The 22,880-nt window shown below is 48.4% G+C and overlaps 2 protein-coding genes across 5 annotated transcripts in view; one reads left to right on the plus strand and one right to left on the minus strand.

Moving 5' to 3' along the window:
* The window catches only part of TAF7L (TATA-box binding protein associated factor 7 like), a 156,127-nt gene extending 144,854 nt beyond the window's left edge, over positions 1–11,273 (minus strand). Inside the window, exon 1 of one of the 3 annotated variants that reach the window (XM_063936953.1) lies at positions 11,189–11,273. The gene's annotated coding sequence lies outside the window, so the exon portion shown is untranslated. Of the gene's footprint in view, positions 1–10,944; positions 11,075–11,188 lie in introns of those variants that run through there. The other 2 variants (XM_063936952.1, XM_063936951.1) reach the window with 2 other exon arrangements.
* Positions 11,184–22,880, plus strand: part of LOC134948751 (magnesium transporter NIPA2-like) — a 61,041-nt gene continuing 49,344 nt past the window's right edge. For both annotated transcript variants that reach the window (XM_063936949.1, XM_063936950.1), the window contains exons 1-2: positions 11,184–11,272; positions 13,423–13,569. In XM_063936949.1, the coding sequence (XP_063793019.1) occupies positions 11,260–11,272; positions 13,423–13,569 (160 nt within the window). In that variant the 5' untranslated portion in view covers positions 11,184–11,259. The remainder of the gene's footprint in view (positions 11,273–13,422; positions 13,570–22,880) is intronic.

Raw genomic sequence — 22,880 nt, forward strand, 5'->3', positions numbered from 1 at the left:
GCATATAAAGAAATGCATCCTTTATTTGTTCTAACGACAGTAGAATATTGTCCCTGTCCAGGGTATCAATATTTTCAATCAGGGATTCTGACCAAACTACCCCCGCACTGCCCATCCAGGCAGTTGCTACAGCTGGTCGTAGTATAACACCTGCATGTGTGTATATACTTTTTTGGATATTTTCCATCCTCCTATCTGATGGATCTTTAAGTGCGGCCGTCTCAGGAGAGGGTAACGCCACTTGTTTAGATAAGCGTGTTAGCGCCTTGTCCACCCTAGGAGGTGTTTCCCAGCGCTCCCTAACCTCTGGCGGGAAAGGGTATAATGCCAATAATTTCTTTGAAATTATCAGCTTTTTATCAGGGGCAACCCACGCTTCATTACACACGTCATTTAGTTCTTCTGATTCAGGAAAAACTATAGGTAGTTTTTTCATACCCCACATAATACCCTGTTTAGTGGTACCTGTAGTATCAGCTAAATGTAACGCCTCCTTCATTGCCAAAATCATATAACGTGTGGCCCTACTGGAAAATACGGTTGATTCGTCACCGTCACCACTGGAGTCATCGCCTGTGTCTGGGTCTGTGTCGACCGACTGAGGCAAAGGGCGTTTCACAGCCCCTGACGGTGTTTGAGTCGCCTGGACAGGCACTAATTGATTGTCCGGCCGTCTCATGTCGTCAAACGACTGCTTTAGCGTGTTGACACTATCCCGTAGTTCCATAAATAAAGGCATCCATTCTGGTGTCGACCCCCTAGGAGGTGACATCCCCATATTTGGCAATTGCTCCGCCTCCACACCAATATCGTCCTCATACATGTCGACACACACGTACCGACACACAGCAGACACACAGGGAATGCTCCTAATGAAGACAGGACCCACTAGCCCTTTGGGGAGACAGAGGGAGAGTTTGCCAGCACACACCAAAAGCGCTATATATATATCAGGGATAGCCTTATAATAAGTGCTCCCCTATAGCTGCTTTGTTATATAAAAATATCGCCATAAATTTGCCCCCCCTCTCTGTTTTACCCTGTTTCTGTAGTGCAGTGCAGGGGAGAGACCTGGGAGCCGTCCTGACCAGCGGAGCTGTGAGAGGAAATGGCGCCGTGTGCTGAGGAGATAGGCCCCGCCCCTTTTCCGGCGGGCTCGTCTCCCGCTATTTTGAGAAATCAGGCAGGGGTTAAATATCTCCATATAGCCTCTAGGGCTATATGTGAGGTATTTTTAGCCTTTATAGGTACTCATTTTGCCTCCCAGGGCGCCCCCCTCCCAGCGCCCTGCACCCTCAGTGACTGCCGTGTGAAGTGCTGAGAGGAAAATGGCGCACAGCTGCAGTGCTGTGCGCTACCTTTAGAAGACTGCAGGAGTCTTCAGCCGCCGATTCTGGACCTCTTCTGTCTTCAGCATCTGCAAGGGGGCCGGCGGCGCGGCTCCGGTGACCATCCAGGCTGTACCTGTGATCGTCCCTCTGGAGCTTGATGTCCAGTAGCCAAGAAGCCAATCCATCCTGCACGCAGGTGAGTTGACTCCTTCTCCCCTCAGTCCCTCGCTGCAGTGATCCTGTTGCCAGCAGGAATCACTGTAACATAAAAAACCTAGCTAAACTTTCTCTAAGCAGCTCTTTAGGAGAGCCACCTAGATTGCACCCTTCTCGGCCGGGCACAAAAATCTAACTGGAGTCTGGAGGAGGGTCATAGGGGGAGGAGCCAGCGCACACCACCTGATCGGAAAAGCTTTACTTTTTGTGCCCTGTCTCCTGCGGAGCCGCTATTCCCCATGGTCCTTTCAGGAACCCCAGCATCCACTAGGACGATAGAGAAAAGTTACTAATGGCGTACCCTTTCCCGCCAGAGGATAGGTCACGTTGGGAAACATCCCCTAGGGTGGATAAAGCGCTCACACGCATGTCAAAGAAGGTGGCACTACCGTCTCCGGATACGGCCGCCCTGAAGGAGCCTGCTGATAGGAAGCAGGAGGCTATCCTGAAGTCTGTATATACACACTCAGGTATTATTTTAAGACCGGCTATTGCTTCAGCATGGATGTGCAGTGCTGCAGCTGCGTGGTCAGATTCCCTGTCGGAAAATATTGATACCCTTGACAGGGACACTGTATTGCTAACCATAGAGCATATAAAAGACGCAGTCTTATACATGAGAGATGCACAGAGGGATATTTGCCGGCTGGCATCTAAAATAAGTGCAATGTCCATTTCTGCCAGGAGAGGGTTATGGACTCGGCAGTGGACAGGGGATGCAGATTCTAAAAGGCATATGGAAGTTTTGCCTTATAAAGGTGAGGAGTTGTTTGGGGATGGTCTCTCGGACCTCGTTTCCACAGCGACAGCTGGGAAGTCAGCTTTTCTACCCCATGTTCCCTCACAGCCAAAGAAAGCACCGTATTATCAGGTACAGTCCTTTCGGCCCCAAAAAGGCAAGCGGGTTAAAGGCGCGTCCTTTCTGCCCAGAGGCAGAGGTAGAGGGAAAAAGCTGCAGCATACAGCCAGTTCCCAGGAACAAAAGTCCTCCCCCGTTTCCTCTAAGTCCACCGCATGACGCTGGGGCTCCACAGGCGGAGCCAGGTACGGTGGGGGCCCGTCTCAAGAACTTCAGCAATCAGTGGGCTCGCTCACGGGTAGATCCCTGGATTCTTCAAGTGGTATCTCAGGGGTACAAGCTGGAATTCGAGACGTCTCCCCCTCGCCGTTTCCTCAAATCTGCCTTGCCATCAACTCCCTCAGACAGGGAGGCTGTGCTAGAGGCAATTCACAAGCTGTATTCCCAGCAGGTGATAGTCAAGGTGCCCCTCCTTCAACAAGGACGGGGTTACTATTCCACAATGTTTGTGGTACCGAAACCGGACGGTTCGGTGAGACCCATTTTAAATTTGAAATCCTTGAACACTTATATAAAAAAAATTCAAGTTCAAGATGGAATCGCTCAAGGCGATTATTTCAAGCCTGGACGAGGGGGATTACATGGTATCAATGGACATCAAGGATGCTTACCTGCATGTCCCCATTTACCATCCTCACCAGGAGTACCTCAGATTTGTGGTACAGGATTGTCATTACCAATTCCAGACGTTGCCGTTTGGTCTGTCCACAGCACCGAGGGTATTTACCAAGGTAATGGCCGAAATGATGATACTCCTTCGAAAAAAGGGAGTTTTAATTATCCCGTACTTGGACGATCTCCTGATAAAGGCGAGGTCCAGGGAGCAGTTGTTGGTCGGGGTAGCACTATCTCGGGAGGTGCTACAACAGCACGGTTGGATTCTAAATATTCCAAAGTCACAGCTGGTCCCTACCACACGTCTACTGTTCATGGGGATGGTTCTGGACACAGAACAGAAAAAAGTGTTTCTCCCGGAGGAGAAAGCCAAGGAGCGGTCATCTCTAGTCAGAGGCCTCCTGAAACCAAAACAGGTGTCGGTGCATCACTGCACGCGAGTCCTGGGAAAAATAGTAGCTTCCTACGAAGCAATTCCATTCGGCAGGTTCCATGCAAGGACCTTTCAGTGGGACCTGTTGGACAAGTGGTCCGGATCGCATCTTCAGATGCATCGGCTGATAACCCTGTCTCCAAGGACCAGGGTGTCTCTGCTGTGGTGGGTGCAGAGTGCTCATCTTCAAGAGGGCCGCAGATTCGGCATACAGGACTGGGTCCTGGTGACCACGGATGCCAGCCTTCGAGGCTGGGGGGCAGTCACACAGGGAAGAAACTTCCAGGGACTATGGTCAAGTCAGGAGACTTCCCTACACATAAATATTCTGGAACTGAGGGCCATTTACAATGCCCTAAGTCAGGCAAGACCCCTGCTTCAAAACCAGCCGGTACTGATTCAGTCAGACAACATCACGGCAGTCGCCTATGTAAACCGACAGGGCGGCACAAGAAGCAGGATGGCGATGGCAGAAGCCACAAGGATTCTCCGATGGGCGGAAAATCACGTGTTAGCACTGTCAGCAGTGTTCATTCCGGGAGTGGACAACTGGGTAGCAGACTTCCTCAGCAGGCACGACCTCCACCCGGGAGAGTGGGGACTTCATCCAGAAGTCTTCCAGCTGATTGTAAACCGTTGGGAACGGCCACAGGTGGACATGATGGCGTCCCGCCTAAACAAAAAGCTAGAAAGATATTGCGCCAGGTCGAGAGACCCTCAGGCAATAGCTGTGGACGCTCTAGTGACACCGTGGGTGTACCAGTCGGTTTATGTGTTCCCTCCTCTTCCTCTCATACCCAAGGTACTGAGGATAATAAGAAAAAGAGGAGTAAGAACTATACTCATTGTTCCGGATTGGCCAAGAAGAGCTTGGTACCCGGAACTTCAAGAACTGATCTCAGAGGACCCATGGCCTCTGCCGCTCAGACAGGACCTGCTGCAGCAGGGGCCCTGTCTGTTCCAAGACTTACCGCGGCTGCGTTTGACGGCATGGCGGTTGAACGCCGGATCCTGAAGGAAAAGGGCATTCCCGGAGGAAGTCATCCCTACGCTGATTAAAGCTAGGAAAGAAGTGACCGCAAACCATTATCACCGCTTATGGCGAAAATATGTTGCATGGTGTGAGGCCAGGAAGGCCCCAACGGAGGAATTTCAGCTGGGCCGTTTTCTGCACTTCCTACAGTCAGGGGTGACTATGGGCCTAAAATTGGGTTCCATTAAGGTCCAGATTTCGGCTCTGTCGATTTTCTTCCAGAAAGAACTGGCTTCACTGCCTGAAGTTCAGACATTTGTTAAGGGAGTGCTGCATATTCAGCCCCCTTTTGTGCCTCCAGTGGCACCTTGGGATCTCAACGTGGTGTTGGATTTCCTAAAGTCGCATTGGTTTGAGCCACTTAAAACCGTGGATTTGAATTCTCACGTGGAAAGTGGTCATGCTGTTGGCCTTGGCTTCGGCCAGGCGTGTGTCAGAATTGGCGGCTTTGTCATGTAAAAGCCCTTATCTGATTTTCCATATGGATAGGGCAGAATTGAGGACTCGTCCCCAGTTTCTCCCTAAGGTGGTATCAGCTTTTCATTTGAACCAACCTATTGTAGTGCCTGCGGCTACTAAAGACTTGGAGGATTCCAAGTTGTTGGACGTAGTCAGGGCCCTGAAAATTTATGTTTCCAGGACAGCTAGTGTCAGGAAAACTGACTCGCTGTTTATCCTGTATGCACCCAACAAGCTGGGTGCTCCTGCTTCAAAGCAGACTATTGCTCGCTGGATCTGTAGTACGATTCAGCTTGCACATTCTGCGGATGGACTGCCGCATCCTAGATCAGTGAAAGCCCATTCCACGAGGAAGGTGGGCTCTTCTTGGGCGGCTGCCCGAAGGGTCTCGGCTTTACAACTTTGCCGAGCAGCTACTTGGTCGGGGTCAAACACATTTGCAAAATTCTACAAGTTTGATACCCTAGGAACCAGACAGTACTGAACTATAAAACCAATGCAGGAAAAGCAGCGCCCAGCATCCTCTACGGACTACGAGAAAAGGATTTACCGGCAGGTAATTAAAATCCTATTTTCTCTTACGTCCTAAAGGATGCTGGGGTCCACATTAGTACCATGGGGATGTACCAAAGCTCCCAGTAAGGGAGGGAGAGCGCGGAGCCTCCTGCAATACTACTTGACCAAACTTGAGGCCAAAGTATCAAATTTGTAAAACTTGGCAAACGTGTTCAACCCAGACCAAGTAGCTGCTCAGCAAACTTGTACAGCAGAGAAACCCCCGGGCAGCTGCCCAGGAAGAGCCCACTTTACGAGTAGAGTGGGCCTTTACAGATCTTGGACACGGCAATCCTGTCGTGGACTAAGCATGCTGGATAGTGAACCTGATCCAGCGTGAAAACGACTGCTTAGAAGCAGGACACCCAATTTTCTTGGGATCACAGAGGACAAACAGAGAGTCACTTTTTCTATGACGAGCCGTCCTCTTCACATAAATCTTCAAAACCCTCACAACATCCAAGGCCTTTGAAGCAGTTGAGGAGTCAGTAGCCACTGGCACCACAATAGGTTGTTGATATGGAAAGCCGATACAACCTTAGGCAGGAACTGTGGACGAGTCCTAAGTTCCGCCCTGTCTTCATGGAAGATCAGATAGGGACTTTCAAAGATAAAGCCCCCAATTCCGACACGCGTCGTGCAGAAGCCAAGGCCAACAAAGTGACCGCCTTCCACGTGAGAAACTTGAGATCAGCCTCCTCTAGGGGCTCAAACCAAGCTGATTGCAGGAACTGCAACACCACATCAAGATACCAGGGTGCAGTTGGCGCCACAAAGGGAGGCTGGATGTGCAGAACCCCTTTCAAAAAGGTCTGAACCTCAGGGAGGACAGCCAATTGTTTTTGAAAGAAAATGGACAAAGCCGAGATCTGGACCTTGATGGAGCCCAAATTCAGTCCCATATCCACACCTGCTTGCAGGATAAGGAGAAAACGCCCAAGTTGAAACTCCACCGCAGGAAATTTCTTGGGAATCAAATCAAGAAACATTTCTTCCAAATGCTATGGTAATGTTTAGATGTTACCCCCTTCCTAGCCTGTATCGGGGTAGGAATGACCTCACTCGGGATACCCTTCCGTGCTAAGATCTGGCATGCAACCGCCATGCCGTCAAACATAGCCGTGGTAAGTCTTGACAAGCGAATGCCCCCTGCAGTAGTAGATCCTCCCGAAGAGGTAAGGGCCTTGGATCCTCCAGCAGAAGATCCAGTAGGTCCGCGTACCAAGCCCTCCTTGCTCAGTCCGGAGCAATGAGGATTGCCAGACCCTTTGTTCTTCTTACCAGTTGAAGAACCCTTGGTATCAGAGGAAGTGGAGGGAACACATACACTGACTTGAACACCCACGGTGTTACCAGTGCATCCACCGCCACTGCCTGCGGGTCTCTCGACCTGGAACAGTACCTCTGCAGCTTCTTGTTGAGGCGGGAGGCCATCATGTCTATGTGAGGAACCCCCCACCAACCGGTTACCTCCTCGAACACCTCCGGGTGGAGGCCCCACTCTCCTGGATGGAGATCGTGTCTGCTGAGGAAGTCTGCTTCCCAGTTGTCTACTCCCGGAATGAAGATTGCGGACATCGCCACCATGTGTCTTTCTGCCCAGAGGAGGATTCTTGACATCTCTGACATTGCAGCCCTGCTCTTCATTCCGCCTTGTCGGTTTATGTAGGCCACTGTGGTCACGTTGTCCGACTACACCTGAACCTGTAAAAGGTGTGCTGCTTGCAGAAGGCCGTTGTACACGGCTCTTAGCTCCAGAATGTTTATCGGGAGAAGGGATTCTTGATCCGACCACCTTCCATGGAAGGTTTCCCCCTGAGAGGAGCGAGATCCTGGCTTTCGGTGACAGACGTATCCTCTGGTGCATGTGTAGGTGAGATCCTGACCACTGGTCCAAGAGATCCAGCTGAAAGGATCGAGTACTGTAGAGCATCGTAGGAGGCATTGTCAGCTCCAGATGAGACTTTGGAAGATTCAGGATCCAACCGTGCTCCTTGAGCAGATGTGTCGTGAGAGCAATGGATCGCAACAACTTCTCCCTGGTCGACGCCTTGATCAGGAGATCGTCCAAATACGGAATTATGTTCACCCCCTGGTTGTGGAGGAGAACCATCATCTCCGCCATCACCTTGGTGAAGACACTTGGTGCTGTGGAGAGGGCAAACGGCAGCGCCTGAAACTGATAGTGATCGTCCAACAGTGCAAACCCGAGATATGCCTGATGCGGTGACCAGATGGGAATGTGGAGGTACGCATCCTTGATGTCAAGGGACACCAGGAACTCCCACTCCGTCAGACCTGAGATAACAGCTCTCAGAGACTCCATCTTGAATTTGAACTCCCTAAGGTAGGGGTTCAAAGATTTTAAGTTCAGAATTGGCCGTACCGAACCATCCGGCTTCGGTACCAAGAAAAGGTTTGAATAGTAACCTTTGTTCCACTGTTGAGGTGGAACAATGACCCTGGACACCACCAATTTTCAGATAGCCTCCAGAAGAATTATTCTGTTTGCCGGCAGAGCTGGCAAGTCTGTCTTGAAGAAACGGTGAGGTGGGAGATCTTGAAACTCCAGCCTGTACCCTCTGGACACTATATCCAGTACCCAGGGGTCCAGGCCAGACGACACCCAGACGTGGCTGAAATGCCGGAGTCTTGCCCCCACCTGACCTTCCTCCAGGCCTAGCTGTCCACCGTCATGCGGAGGACTTTGGGGTATCAGAAGTAGGCTTCTGGGAGCCATCGGGAGCAGGCTTCTTTCCTTTAGCACGACCACCTCTGAAGAAGGTGTTCGAAGGCTTGTTCTTTCTAGGCACCGTGGGCCAAAAGGGCTGTGACGTGGCTGGTGTAAAAGGTTTCTTCATAGCCGGTGCAGCTGAGGGGAGAAAAGGAGACTTACCCGCGGTAGCCGTGGCAATCCACGCATCCAGCGCCTCCCCAAAGAGAGCCTGAGCTGTATATGTACATTCTTCCCGGATTCCGCGTCTGCAGATCATTGGCGCATCCAGAGACCCCTGAGATCAGAGACGGACATGGAGGAGATCCCCGCAGCCATGGAACCCAAGTCGTTCATGGAATCTACCAGGAACCCTGCAGAATCCTGATTATTACGTAAAAATAAATCAAAGTCACCTTTATCCATCGTAGTCGATTCCTCCTGCGGAGTGATTGACCACCTGGCAATAGCTTTAGAAATCCAAGCACAGGCTATAGTTGGCCACAGTATAGCCCCTGAAGCCATCTAAATGGATTTTAGCGTAGCATCCACCTTGCGATCTGCCGGGTCCTTCAACGTGGTAGATCCCGGGACTGGTAACACCACCTGTTTGGACAGCCTGGAGAAAGAGGCGTCGACTATCGGCGGAGACTCACACTTTTTTCTATCTTCTTCTGGGAAGGGAAAAGCAACCAAGACCCTCTTAGGGATCTGGAATGTTTTCTCCGGATTTTCCAAAGATGCCATTTAATCCCTTTGATGCTGTGAAGGTGATATAGGGGGGGGGGGGGGGGGCTTTTTACTGTCCGTGAAAAAGGCCTCCTCAACCTGCTCAGGAGTTGTGCCAGTAATGTGTAACACATCCCTCACGGCTTCAATTATCGACTGCACCCCCTTAGCAAGTGATGCCATCCCCTTTGGCACATCTCCATCACCGTCTGCAGTGTCAGAATCGGTGTCTGTGTCATCCTGCATAATCATGGCAAGTGCACGTTTGTAAGAATGTACCGCAGGGGACCCTGAGGAAGCAGTATCAGACCATACAACCATAGAGGATTGTAGTACCCGAGTTGCATGCTCAGTTCTAGCAACCCTTTCTGAAATCTAAAAAAATAGTCCCCCTAAGAGAGGCTAACCATTCCGGCTCTCTAGCTGGGATCTGCGCTACAACAGTGCAATCCTGATTACATGGGATGGGATCTTCCTGGGAAGATAAATCCTCTGCAGCATATAAAACAGAGTCTCTAGAGATGTTTGCAAATACACACCATTCACCCCACATACACACAGGGTACTGGGCAGACAGAGTCCCCCCCCCCAAGAATGGCAGAGAGACACCGAGATTGGAGCCAATCCACACACAGCGCTATTATAGGTATAGGGAGACCCTAAACCAGCACTGACTGTGTCCCTTAATAGGTGACACAGTCTTTACACAGCCTCCCCTCCCTTCTACAACCCCCTGGTACCATACAGATAGCTGGAGGTGCTCTGGAGGGTCTGTTCTTCCACTGGCAGTGTGTCTGCAGGCAGGAAAATGGCACTGAACGCTGCTGGGTCCGCTCTGAGAAGCTCCGCCCCCTTAATGGTGCTGTCTTCCCGCTCTTCTGAGATTATACTGGTCTGAGGATTTTGTGCTGGCTGAGATCTGCAGACCCCGACAGGCTTGTTTTGGTCAGTGTAGGGTCAGGTGCTCGCTCAGGGCACCCCTCACAGCACAGCACGAAGTACCGCTGAGCCGCCCGGGAGCGCAGTTAATACTGCGCTCCTACCCTTAAGCCGCCATCTTCACACTGACCCCCAACTTGTCAGGGGGGACAGTGACTCACTCGCCACACTTCAGCTCTGCAAGGGGGTGGCGGCTTGCTGCCGGGGTGAGCGTTCCCCTGTAGCAGGAAAGGATCGATCCCCTCAGGAGCTCAGTGTCCTGTCAGCGGAGACAGTGGCTCAGACCCCGCAGGGCGGACACTGCTCCCCCCCCCCCTCAGTCCCTCGTTGCAGGCAGGTTGTTGACAACAGCCTCCTGTAAAGAAATAAACTCTAAAATAAACTTTTTCTAAGAAAGCTCTGTAGAGCTCCCCTAGCTGTGACCGGCTCCTCCGGGCACATTTTCTAAACTGAGTCTGGTAGGAGGGGCATAGAGGGAGGAGCCAGCCCACACTCTTAAAGTGCCAATGACTCCTGGTGGACCCATCTATACCCCATGGTACTAATATGGACCCCAGCATCCTCTGGGACGTAAGAGAAAACACATTTGTCAGTGATTACCCTGGTAAAGCATGAAGCATACCCTCCAACTGTACCTTTTTGGCAGGTACAGTACCTTTTTATGATCTGTACCGATTTTTGGCTCTCCAAACTTCCATTGAAAGTGGTCGCGCCCCTTTTCCTACTTTGTACCGATTTTTATTTGTAAAATGTTGGAGGGTATGACGAAGCAGCAGTAACATTGGAATAAGTACTTTGTAACTTCAACATAATGACAATGCTTAAATGAGTTACAAAGACCTCACACTTTGTAACATCTCCTATTCCAATGGCTTCATTTTATAACGACCGTGGCGTGTACACATCTATTACAGTACATGCTGGTTCTTATCAACTGCAGCCAGGGTAGTATCTAGTTACCATACGCTGCTCGCAGCGAAAACAGCATCTGTCCTGTGTATAAACAGATACATAATAACAGAGAACGGACACTGCTGCTATAGTGGTGATTTGTCCTCTTACCAGGAGTCATGTACAGCCAATTCCAGATCTTACCCGGGTACAGCCGCTCTCCGTCTCTGATCTGTACTACCAGAACTACTGTACTAGCATGTCATTTTCTAATAACAGGAAGTCACAACTGGCTAGCCGGTCACGTGCACGGAAACGGGAAGTGTTCAAATGCCAACCAAACCAGGTGATACGGAGCAGGAAGAGAAATTTGCCAACCAGTTGCGCTTCCCGATTTTTTAATTCAGTCACATACCTGTACAGTGCTGAGTTCGGGGCCTCATCAATGATCAACATAAAAGCTCACGGATAGTCCTAGGCGTCCTCATGGAGTTCTCTGGTATTCTGCCATGTATACTTTTGGAGGCTTGGAAGATTTATGAAATAGCAAAAGTGGAAGTGTCGATATGACGAATATATATATATATATATATATATATATATATATATATATATATATATATATAATCGTCATATCAACACTTCCACTTTTGCTATTTCATATTATATATATATATATATATATATATATATATATATATATATATATATATATATATATATATATCCCAACATGACCCTCTCCACAGGAGGGACAGAGTGGTCTGCTTCTGGACTTTTAATGTATGATTGCCGCCACCTGTTTTGAGCAGGTTAATGGATAAGAAAGGTGTTTCAGCACAGGTGATGGCAATCATAAATTAAGAGGGAAGTCCAGGAGCAGAGCATTGTGTCCCTCCTGGACAGGGTCATGTTGGGGGATATATATAGTTGTTGTTTTTTTCCATTTGTAAATGTTTTCACATACTGACACTAACATGGTTTAGGAAATCCGGAGCTTTGGTATTTGCTTATTATTTACAAGTAATTTGGAGCCTCATATACCAGGTCCCCATCGCCAGACTGCTTTTACACTTACTATATGTGTCCAGCGCTACAGGGTTCCCCTCCCTATCCCGGGATACGGTCTTTAGGTCGACCACTATTGGTCGACATGCATTAGGTTGACATGGTCACTAGGTTGACATGTACAGGGTCGACATGCGGTTTTCACATTTTTTTTCATATTCTTGAACTTTTCATACTTTATGATCCACGTGGACTACGATTGGGAATAGTAACCTGTGCCGAGCGCAGCGGTAGTGGAGCGAGGCACCTTGCCCGAAGCATGATGAGCAAACACAGTGCACTAATTGGGGTTCCCTGTCACTTTACGAAGAAAACGACACCCTAAAAAAACAAAAAAACCTCATGTCGACCTAATGACCCCTACCCCACAGCCACCAAACTTTCCCATCCATTCGTCACACTACTGTATGTCCAGACCATACAGGGTGATAATATAGAGTCTTCAACCTGTTTATACACTACAGTATTTCCATGAGGATACGGGAGAAATGATTAACCACTATCACTTCCTGGGAATGATAATACAGTGCCATTACAGATTACATATCCAGTCCTATGCAAACTGCTAGTTGAACGACATGGCAGACTTTCTATGAATATATTATTTCCTGTAAATTATGAGTAGCTATAAATTGGAAGTTTAATGTTTACTCATCTTTCATCCATATTTTATTGATAATCTAATCTATATTTGATAAGAATAAGTGTACGTTAAATACGGGATAATGTACCCGCTACAACATATTATAAGGGCCACTGGCCGAGCGCTTTTCTAAGCCATCTAAAATATGTAGGAATGTCTCATGGGAATGATTACACGTAAACTCTTCAGATATAAGTGTTGACCATTTATACATATATTGTTCACAGGAGTTTATACATAAAATGGAATTGCTAGTGTTTGTGGAACTATAACAGAACACTATAGCATTGACTTGGGGTCTCTTAAAGGGACATACACACATTGAGATTTGTGCTAGCGATTTGTGCCATGCGATTTAGGGTAGGCGATTTCCCTTGAACCTCCTGGTGTCTAAATCGCCCATACACACGTAGCGATGTGTGCTAGGCGATTTGTGCTAAGCAAATTTTTTTTTAAAAAAGTTTATTTTAAATAGTGGGTAGACGTAAATCGCTATCGCTCATTCTATACACATGGAGCGATTTGAACTCACTTGCTAAGAGATCTAGATTTTGACTGTATACACACAAGATCTGAGCCTGCGATGGCGATGCACGGGACCGCGCATCGCCATGGGATGTACACACGGAGCTATTTGTGCTTAATTTCTAAGCGATCTAGACAGATCGCTTAGAAAAGAGGAAAAAAACGCCTCGTGTTTATGCCCTATTAGGCCTAGATTTATCAAGCCTTGGAGAGTAATAAATTGCACAGTGATAAAGTACCAACCAATCAGCTACTGTCATTCAAACTCAGCCTGTAACATGACAGGAGCTGATTGATTGGTTGGTTGGTTGGTACCTTAATTCTTCAAAGCATGATATATTGTGCGGAAAATGTAATTATTTTATTTCTGCTTCCATGTTTAACAAATATATATTCCCATTGTCATTTTATAGTGATCCACATGAAAAGTCAAGCAAGTCACTACAGGTTTTATGTTGGGCTGCTACTGGCTCTCTCTTCCAGCATCTTTATTGGGGGAAGTTTCATTCTTAAGAAAAAAGGTCTGCTTAAATTATGTGGCCATGGACAGCTCAGGGCAGGTGAGAACCCCATCTATTGCATTCTTATATTCGCAATTCGTATGGAGTGTAAAAATAAAACAAAATACTTTATTATGTAAAATATTCTTAAAGAATTGTAACAACAGTCAAACATTCCACTATTTATCCTAATTTACATATATATGACAACACTTCTTTCTCTACAATTATTTTACTCCCCGTTTTAATACATGCAAGAAAAAGGTTCATAATGCAATAAGTTTTTAAATTAGGGTTTATGGTTATCTTAAAGAAAAATATGCAAAACATTACAAATCTGTAACAGCATGTGATTCTAGCTACTGTATATAATATATGACTATTGTAAGAAAATAAAGAGGATGTAATCGTAATAAAAATTGAGCTTTATTTAAAAAAGCGCTAACATACAAATAGGTGTGCAGTTTTCGGAATATACCACACTAATACCCCTTTCACACTGCCAATGCCGGATCCCACCCGGGAATTGAAAACGGGTCCTTCCCGGGTGGGATCCGGCATTGGCAGCTGCTGCAGGCTTTCCCGACCCGGCAGTATGCCGGGCATGTTGCCATAGCAGCGGGGGGCAGAGCCGGCGCTAGGAGATGAGCTCATCTCCGCTCCGCCTCTCCCTATCTAGTAAACGGGCCCCAGGTCGCAACGACCCGGGAGCCCGTTTACGCAGCCACTGACCCGGTATTCAACCCGGTATAACACTGCTTTATACCCGGGTTGAATTGCCGGGTCAGGCAACCCGGGATTTCGGCTATGCCACTTTCACACTGCACGCCGACCCGTGTCGACCCAGCAATATGCTGGGTCGATACCGGGTTATTTGTGCGGTGTGAAAGGGGTATTAGAGAAAGCTCTTTTCTAAAGCAAGTACACATTCAGTTATTATGACATCTAATTTTTGGTAATTTAAAGGGAGTCATGCAAGTTCGGTGTTTGTTGAAAGCGCATATATGACTGTTGTCCTGAAGAGTGGTCTAATAGCCAGGGACGGATCTACTATGAAACCAATAAAGCTTAAGCTTCAAGGTCCCTGAAAAAGCTTTTTTTTAATAAGTGAATTTTTTAACAAAATGAATGGAGTTTTGTAAATGTGTGTTATTAAAATAAAGTTACTTTAGTGATAGAGCCATCACTCGTCTCGCTTGTGCGTTTTAAAACCAAATATCAGATTTTTACATCTTGGTTTTTATGTACTGTATGGTTATAGGCAGGGGTTAAAGTGAGGGGAAATTAGGTGGAACGGAGTTCCACCACCTCTAATGGTAGGGGGAACTAGTTCCACCACCTCCATTTCCCTGCACAGTAATTCCAAAAGCCTGCCCCCATCACCTACATCAATAGATGTGTTACTGATAAGCTGCAGCCACCTCCCCCTTCCTCAGGTCCTGGTGGCTCCATGGTCCTCCATCTACAGCCCTCCCCTCCTGGTACTCACACATGCTGTGTCTGTTGGACAGCATTTATCCCCTCCTCAGTGCCTAGTAGCTTCCTTTTCCATCACGGTGTATGTGAGGTCATGCTGTCACCACTGCTGATGTGAAGAGGAGCAGGCTCTGTGCATCTTGAAGACAAGATAAGAGGGGGGCTGGAGCGACAATAGAAGTGGGGAAGCTGCTGGAGGGATACAGGGCATGGAGTTGCTGGAGGGACACAGGCGGTGAGCTGCTGGAGTGACAGAGGCAGAGATGTGTATAAGGGACACTACTATTGTGGGCATTATGTGTAAGAGGCACTACTCCTGTGGGCATTCTGTATATAAGCGGCACTACTACTGTGGGCATTATGTGTAAGGGGTACTACTACTGTGGGCATTCTGTATATTAGTGGCACTACTACTGTGGGCATTTTGTGTATAAGCGGCACTTCTGTGGCCATTATGTGTATAAGTGGCACTACTGTGGTCATTATGTGTAAGTGGCACTACTACTATGGGTACTGTGTATAAGGGGCACTACTGTGTGGCATAACATGTATAGAGGGTACCACTGTTTAGTGCAATGTGCATAAAGGGCACTACTGAGTGACTTAACCTGAATAATGGGCATTACTGTGCGGTGTAATGTGAATATTATTGTGCTACTGTGTTGTGCAATTTGAATTGAAAGTACTTTTACAGAATTTGACCATGTTGCTTCTTTGTGAGATCAATGTCCCTTTCTAAAGCATGGGCACTAATTTATAATTTGCAGGGGGGTGCTGAATACACTAGCACTGGCCCTGGCTCCGCTTAATATGTGTGTATGTGGGGGGGGGGGGGGGGGGGGGGTTGCTAGGTAAATGAGTTCCACCACCTCTCCAGGACCACTTTGTGCCCTGGTTATAGCTCGTCACCTTTAACACCATGACAGCCAGGCTTCTAGTACAGCATAGCTGCTAATACAGCTTGGATGCGCATCGCTTAGTACCGCAGGTAACTAGCTCTGTAGTGTGAAACGTGTATTCGTTTTAAACTACAATTCCCTACAGCCTGCAGAACTTCTCTTTGTGACATTCCCAGGATAGGCGGAGCCTGAGAGGGCCCATCCTAGGAAGGAGACTGAGAGCAATGAAAGGTGAGAACGAGCCCAGGACAGTAAGGTAATTTTGCTGGCACTGAGCGGTGTGTGCTGTCAGGTGTTTATTGAAAGGGGGAGGGAGAGTGAATATTGAAAGTGGGAGTGCTATGAAAGGTAGACATTAAAGGGGTCAGGGAGGTGGAGAGGGGGTACTGTAACCAGGGAAGGGGCTCACTGTATGGTCCATTTACAAGGAATCCACCCCACTGCCCCGTACTCTGCCATTTGGGCCTTGAGGTCCTTGCAAGGGCAGCAAGGCCCTTTGGACCTTGTTGGATGTTGCCCTATTGTGGCTGGTTGCGAATGGGCCCCCATAACAGTACAAGCTTCAGGGTGCCAAAAATGTAGGTCTGCCACTGCTGATAGACAAGCTGTATATCAACTCTCCTGAAAGGCCTCCAATTCTTTGGTACAGCTTGGCAATACCACTGCTAAGTGCAAGAAATATCTAGTGTACATATGGTCAACCCTATTTGATTACCAGTAATGTTTGTCACATCTGGCACCTTTTATTACCATATACAAACATTATGCAGCACTTTATAGAGAATGCTTGATTCATATTGGTCCCTGTGCCTAGTGTGTTCTGGGTCTGTCGGAGGATATTGAGGTGCCCAGAGGAAGCACATGAAAATTCCACACAAATATTGCCATGGTTGGAATCAATCTATATCCTCAGCACTGTGAGGCATGGATAGACATTCATCAACTAATGCTTTAGACCTTCTGAATACATCTTGACTGTTCTGCCAGATTTCAAGCTGTATTCAAAAGATGCTTAGTTTAGATGTGAAAATTGGTGACTGAGTGCTTCAAATAGGTCTCTGTTCTAGGACAGTGTGCTGATAATAGAGATAAAATGATTGACAGTGTCACCAATAAGAAGGAAGTAGGAGGAAGATAAGCTTAGGTTAGAGGTACATCTGCGGAAAACAGTAGCTCTGGCACTATCATTGCTTAAGAACTGTGCAGTGAGCTTATTCAGTGTGTTGTAACTCAAGCTGACTCAACAATGTTTCTCTAACGTCCTAAGTGGATGCTGGGGACTCCGTCAGGACCATGGGGAATAGCGGCTCCGCAGGAGACAGGGCACAAAAATAAAGCTTTAGGATTAGGTGGTGTGTACTGGCTCCGCCCCCTATGACCCTCCTCCAAGCCTCAGTTAGGTTTTTGTGCCCGTCCGAGCAGGGTGCAATCTAGGTGGCTCTCCTAAAGAGCTGCTTAGAAAAAGTTTTTTAGGTTTTTTATTTTCAGTGAGTCCTGCTGGCAACAGGCTCACTGCATCGAGGGACTTAGGGGAGAGAATTTCAACTCACCTGCGTGCAGGATGGATTGGATTCTTAGGCTACTGGACACCATTAGCTCCAGAGGGAGTCGGAACACAGGTCTCACCCTGGGGTTCGTCCCGGAGCCGCGCCGCCGACCCCCCTTACAGATGCTGAAGATTGAAGGTCCGGAAACAGGCGGCAGAAGGCTCTTCAGTCTTCATGAAGGTAGCGCACAGCACTGCAGCTGTGCGCCATTGTTGTCACACACTTCACACCAAGCGGTCACGGAGGGTGCAGGGCGCTGCTGGGGGCGCCCTGGGCAGCAATATTTTAATACCTTATGGCAAAAGAATACATCACATATAGCCATTGAGGCTATATGTATGTATTTAACCCATGCCAGTTATCTAAAACTACGGGAGGAAAGCCCGCCGAAATAGGGGGCGGGGCTTATTCTCCTCAGCACACAGCGCCATTTTCCTGCTCAGCTCCGCTGTGAGGAAGGCTCCCAGGACTCTCCCCTGCACTGCACTACAGAAACAGGGTAAAACAGAGAGGGGGGGGCATTTTTTGGCGATATATTGGATATATTTAAGCTGCTATAAGGAACAACACTTATATAAGGTTGTTCCCATATATATTATAGCGCTTGGGTGTGTGCTGGCAAACTCTCCCTCTGTCTCCCCAAAGGGCTAGTGGGGTCCTGTCTTCGATAAGAGCATTCCCTGTGTGTCTGCTGTGTGTCGGTACGTGTGTGTCGACATGTATGAGGACGATGTTGGTGTGGAGGCAGAGCAATTGCCGATAATGGTGATGTCACCCCCCAGGGAGTCGACACCGGAATGGATGGCTTTGTTTATGGAATTACGTGATAATGTCAGCACATTACAAAAATCAGTTGACGACATGAGACGGCCGGCAAACCAGTTAGTACCTGCCCAGGCGTCTCAGACACCGTCAGGGGCTGTAAAGCGCCCTTTACCTCAGTCGGTCGACACAGACCCAGACACTGAATCGAGTGTCGACGGTGATGAAGCAAACGTATTTTCAAGTAGGGCCACACGTTATATGATCACGGCAATGAAGGAGGCTTTGCATATCTCTGATACTGCAAGTACCACAAAAAGGGGTATTATGTGGGGGGTGAAAAAACTACCTGTAGTTTTTCCTGAATCAGAGGAATTAAATGATGTATGTGATGAAGCGTGGGTTAACCCAGATAGAAAAATGCTAATTTCAAAAAAGTTATTAGCATTATACCCTTTCCCGCCAGAGGTTAGGGCGCGCTGGGAAACACCCCCTAGGGTGGATAAGGCGCTCACACGCTTATCAAAACAAGTGGCGTTACCGTCTCCTGATACGGCCGCCCTCAGGGATCCAGCGGATAGGAGACTGGAAACTACCCTAAAAAGTATATACACACATACTGGTGTTATACTGCGACCAGCCATCGCCTCAGCCTGGATGTGCAGTGCTGGGGTCGTCTGGTTGGATTCCCTGACTGAAAATATTGATACCCTGGATAGGGACAGTATTTTATTGACTATAGAGCAATTAAAGGATGCTTTCCTTTTATATGCGAGATGCGCAGAGAGATATTTGCACTCTGGCATCGAGAGTAAATGCGATGTCCATATCTGCCAGAAGGAGTTTATGGACGCGACAGTGGTCAGGTGATGCGGATTCCAAACGACATATGGAAGTATTGCCGTATAAAGGGGAGGAATTATTTGGCGTCGGTCTATCGGATCTGGTGGCCACGGCAACTGCCGGAAAATCCACCTTTTTACCTCAGACCCCCTCCCAACAGAAAAAGACACCGTCTTTTCAGCCGCAGTCCTTTCGGTCCTATAAGAACAAGCGGACAAAAGGACAGTCATATCTGCCTCGGGGCAGAGGAAGGGGTAAGAGAGGGCAGCAAGCAGCCCCTGCCCAGGAACAGAAGCCCTCCCAGGGTTCTGCAAAGCCCTCAGCATGACGCTGGGGCCTTACAAGCGGACTCAGGAGCGGTGGGGGGTCGACTCAAGAATTTCAGCGCACAGTGGGCTTGCTCACAGGTGGACCCCTGGATTCTGCAGGTAGTATCTCAGGGTTACAGGTTGGAATTCGAGAAGTCTCCCCCTCGCCGGTTCCTAAAGTCTGCTTTGCCAACGTCTCCCTCAGACAGGGCGACGGTATTGGAAGCCATTCACAAGCTGTTTTCTCAGCAGGTGATAGTCAAGGTACCCCTCCTACAACAGGGAAAGGGGTATTACTCCACGCTATTTGTGGTACCGAAGCCGGACGGCTCGGTAAGACCTATTCTAAATCTGAAATCTTTGAACCTGTACATACAAAAATTCAAGTTCAAGATGGAGTCACTCAGAGCAGTGATAGCGAATCTGGAAGAAGGGGACTTTATGGTGTCCCTGGACATAAAGGATGCTTACCTGCATGTCCCAATTTGCCCTTCACATCAAGGGTACCTCAGGTTCGTGGTGCAAAACTGTCATTATCAGTTTCAGACGCTGCCGTTTGGATTGTCCACGGCACCTCGGGTCTTTACCAAGGTAATGGCCGAAATGATGATTCTTCTGCGAAGAAGAGGCGTATTAATTATCCCTTACTTGGACGATCTCCTGATAAGGGCAAGGTCCAGAGAACAGCTGGAGGACGGAGTAGCACTAACCCAACTAGTGCTGCAACAACACGGGTGGATTCTGAATTTTCCAAAATCTCAGTTGACCCCGACGACACGTCTGCTGTTCCTGGGAATGATTCTGGACACGGTTCAGAAAAAGGTGTTTCTTCCGGAGGAGAAAGCCAGGGAGTTATCCGAACTTGTCAGGAACCTCCTAAAACCAGGGACAGTGTCTGTGCATCAATGCACAAGAGTCCTGGGAAAGATGGTGGCTTCTTACGAAGCGATTCCATTCGGCAGATTCCACGCACAAACTTTTCAGTGGGATCTGCTGGACAAATGGTCCGGATCGCATCTGCAGATGCATCAGCGGATAACCTTATCGCCACGGACAAGGGTGTCTCTTCTGTGGTGGTTGCAGAGTGCTCATCTGTTAGAGGGCCGCAGGTTCGGCATACAGGACTGGGTCCTGGTGACCACGGATGGCAGTCTGAGAGGCTGGGGAGCGGTCACACAGGGAAGAAACTTCCAGGGAGTATGGTCAAGCCTGGAGATGTCTCTTCACATAAATATACTGGAGCTAAGAGCGATTTACAATGCTCTAAGTCTGGCAAAACCCCTGCTTCAGGGGCAGCCGGTGTTGATCCAGTCGGACAACATCACGGCAGTCGCCCACGTAAACAGACAGGGCGGCACAAGAAGCAGGACAGCAATGGCAGAAGCTGCAAGGATTCTTCGCTGGGCGGAAGATCATGTGATAGCACTGTCAGCAGTATTCATTCCGGGAGTGGACAACTGGGAAGCAGACTTCCTCAGCAGACACGATCTACACCCGGGAGAGTGGGGACTTCATCCAGAAGTCTTCCACATGATTGTGAACCGTTGGGAAAAACCAATGGTGGATATGATGGCGTCCCGCCTCAACAAAAAACTGGACAGGTATTGCGCCAGGTCAAGAGACCCTCAGGCAATAGCTGTGGACGCTCTGGTAACACCGTGGGTGTTCCAGTCAGTGTATGTGTTCCCTCCTCTGCCTCTCATACCAAAAGTACTGAGAATTATAAGGCAAAAGGGAGTAAGAACGATACTAGTGGCTCCGGATTGGCCAAGAAGAACTTGGTACCCGGAACTTCAAGAGATGCTCACGGAGGATCCGTGGCCTCTACCTCTAAGACGGGACCTGCTTCAGCAGGGACCGTGTCTATTCCAAGACTTACCGCGGCTGCGTTTGACGGCATGGCGGTTGAACGCCGAATTCTAAAGGAAAAAGGCATTCCGGAAGAGGTCATTATTCCTACACTGGTAAAAGCCAGGAAGGAGGTGACTGCACAACATTATCACCGCATTTGGAGAAAATATGTTGCGTGGTGTGAGGCCAGGAAGGCCCCCACGGAGGAATTTCAACTGGGTCGATTCCTACATTTCCTGCAAACAGGATTGTCTATGGGCCTCAAATTGGGGTCCATTAAGGTTCAAATTTCGGCCCTGTCGATTTTCTTCCAGAAAGAATTGGCCTCAGTTCCTGAAGTCCAGACTTTTGTAAAAGGAGTGCTACATATACAACCCCCGGTTGTGCCCCCAGTGGCACCGTGGGATCTTAATGTAGTCTTGGATTTTCTCAAATCCCATTGGTTTGAGCCGCTCAAATCGGTGGAGTTGAAGTATCTTACATGGAAAGTAACCATGCTACTGGCCCTGGCTTCAGCCAGGAGAGTATCAGAATTGGCGGCTTTATCATATAAGAGCCCATATCTGATTTTCCATACGGACAGGGCAGAACTGCGGACGCGTCCTCATTTTCTGCCTAAGGTGGTGTCAGCGTTTCACCTGAACCAGCCTATTGTGGTGCCTGCGGCTACTAACGATTTGGAGGATTCCAAGTTGTTGGACGTGGTCCGGGCATTGAAAATATATATTTCAAGAACGGCGGGAGTCAGAAAGTCTGACTCACTGTTTATATTATATGCACCCAACAAGATGGGTGCTCCTGCTTCTAAGCAGACGATTGCTCGTTGGATTTGTAGCACAATTCAACTTGCACATTCTGTGGCAGGCTTGCCACAACCTAAATCTGTCAAGGCCCATTCCACAAGGAAAGTGGGCTCATCCTGGGCGGCTGCCCGGGGGGTCTCGGCATTACAACTCTGCCGAGCTGCTACTTGGTCAGGGGCAAACACGTTTGCAAAATTCTACAAATTTGATACCCTGGCTGAGGAGGACCTTGAGTTCTCTCATTCGGTGCTGCAGAGTCATCCGCACTCTCCCGCCCGTTTGGGAGCTTTGGTATAATCCCCATGGTCCTGACGGAGTCCCCAGCATCCACTTAGGACGTTAGAGAAAATAAGAATTTACTTACCGATAATTCTATTTCTCGTAGTCCGTAGTGGATGCTGGGCGCCCATCCCAAGTGCGGATTGTCTGCAATACTTGTACATAGTTATTGTTACAAACAAATTCGGGTTGTTATTGTTGTGAGCCGTCTGTTCAGAGGCTCCTACGTTTGTCATACTGTTAACTGGGTTCAGATCACAAGTTATACGGTGTGATTGGTGTGGCTGGTATGAGTCTTACCCGGGATTCAATATCCTTCCTTATTGTGTACGCTCGTCCGGGCACAGTATCCTAACTGAGGCTTGGAGGAGGGTCATAGGGGGAGGAGCCAGTACACACCACCTAATCCTAAAGCTTTATTTTTGTGCCCTGTCTCCTGCGGAGCCGCTATTCCCCATGGTCCTGACGGAGTCCCCAGCATCCACTACGGACTACGAGAAATAGAATTATCGGTAAGTAAATTCTTATTTTTATGTACACAATGCCCTGTACAAACCTAGAATACCTGAAGAATTGAATTTTGACATTGTAGAAATCGGAAGC

Source organism: Pseudophryne corroboree, chromosome 8, assembly GCF_028390025.1.
Source record: "Pseudophryne corroboree isolate aPseCor3 chromosome 8, aPseCor3.hap2, whole genome shotgun sequence".
Classification (NCBI taxonomy): Eukaryota; Metazoa; Chordata; class Amphibia; order Anura; family Myobatrachidae; genus Pseudophryne; species Pseudophryne corroboree.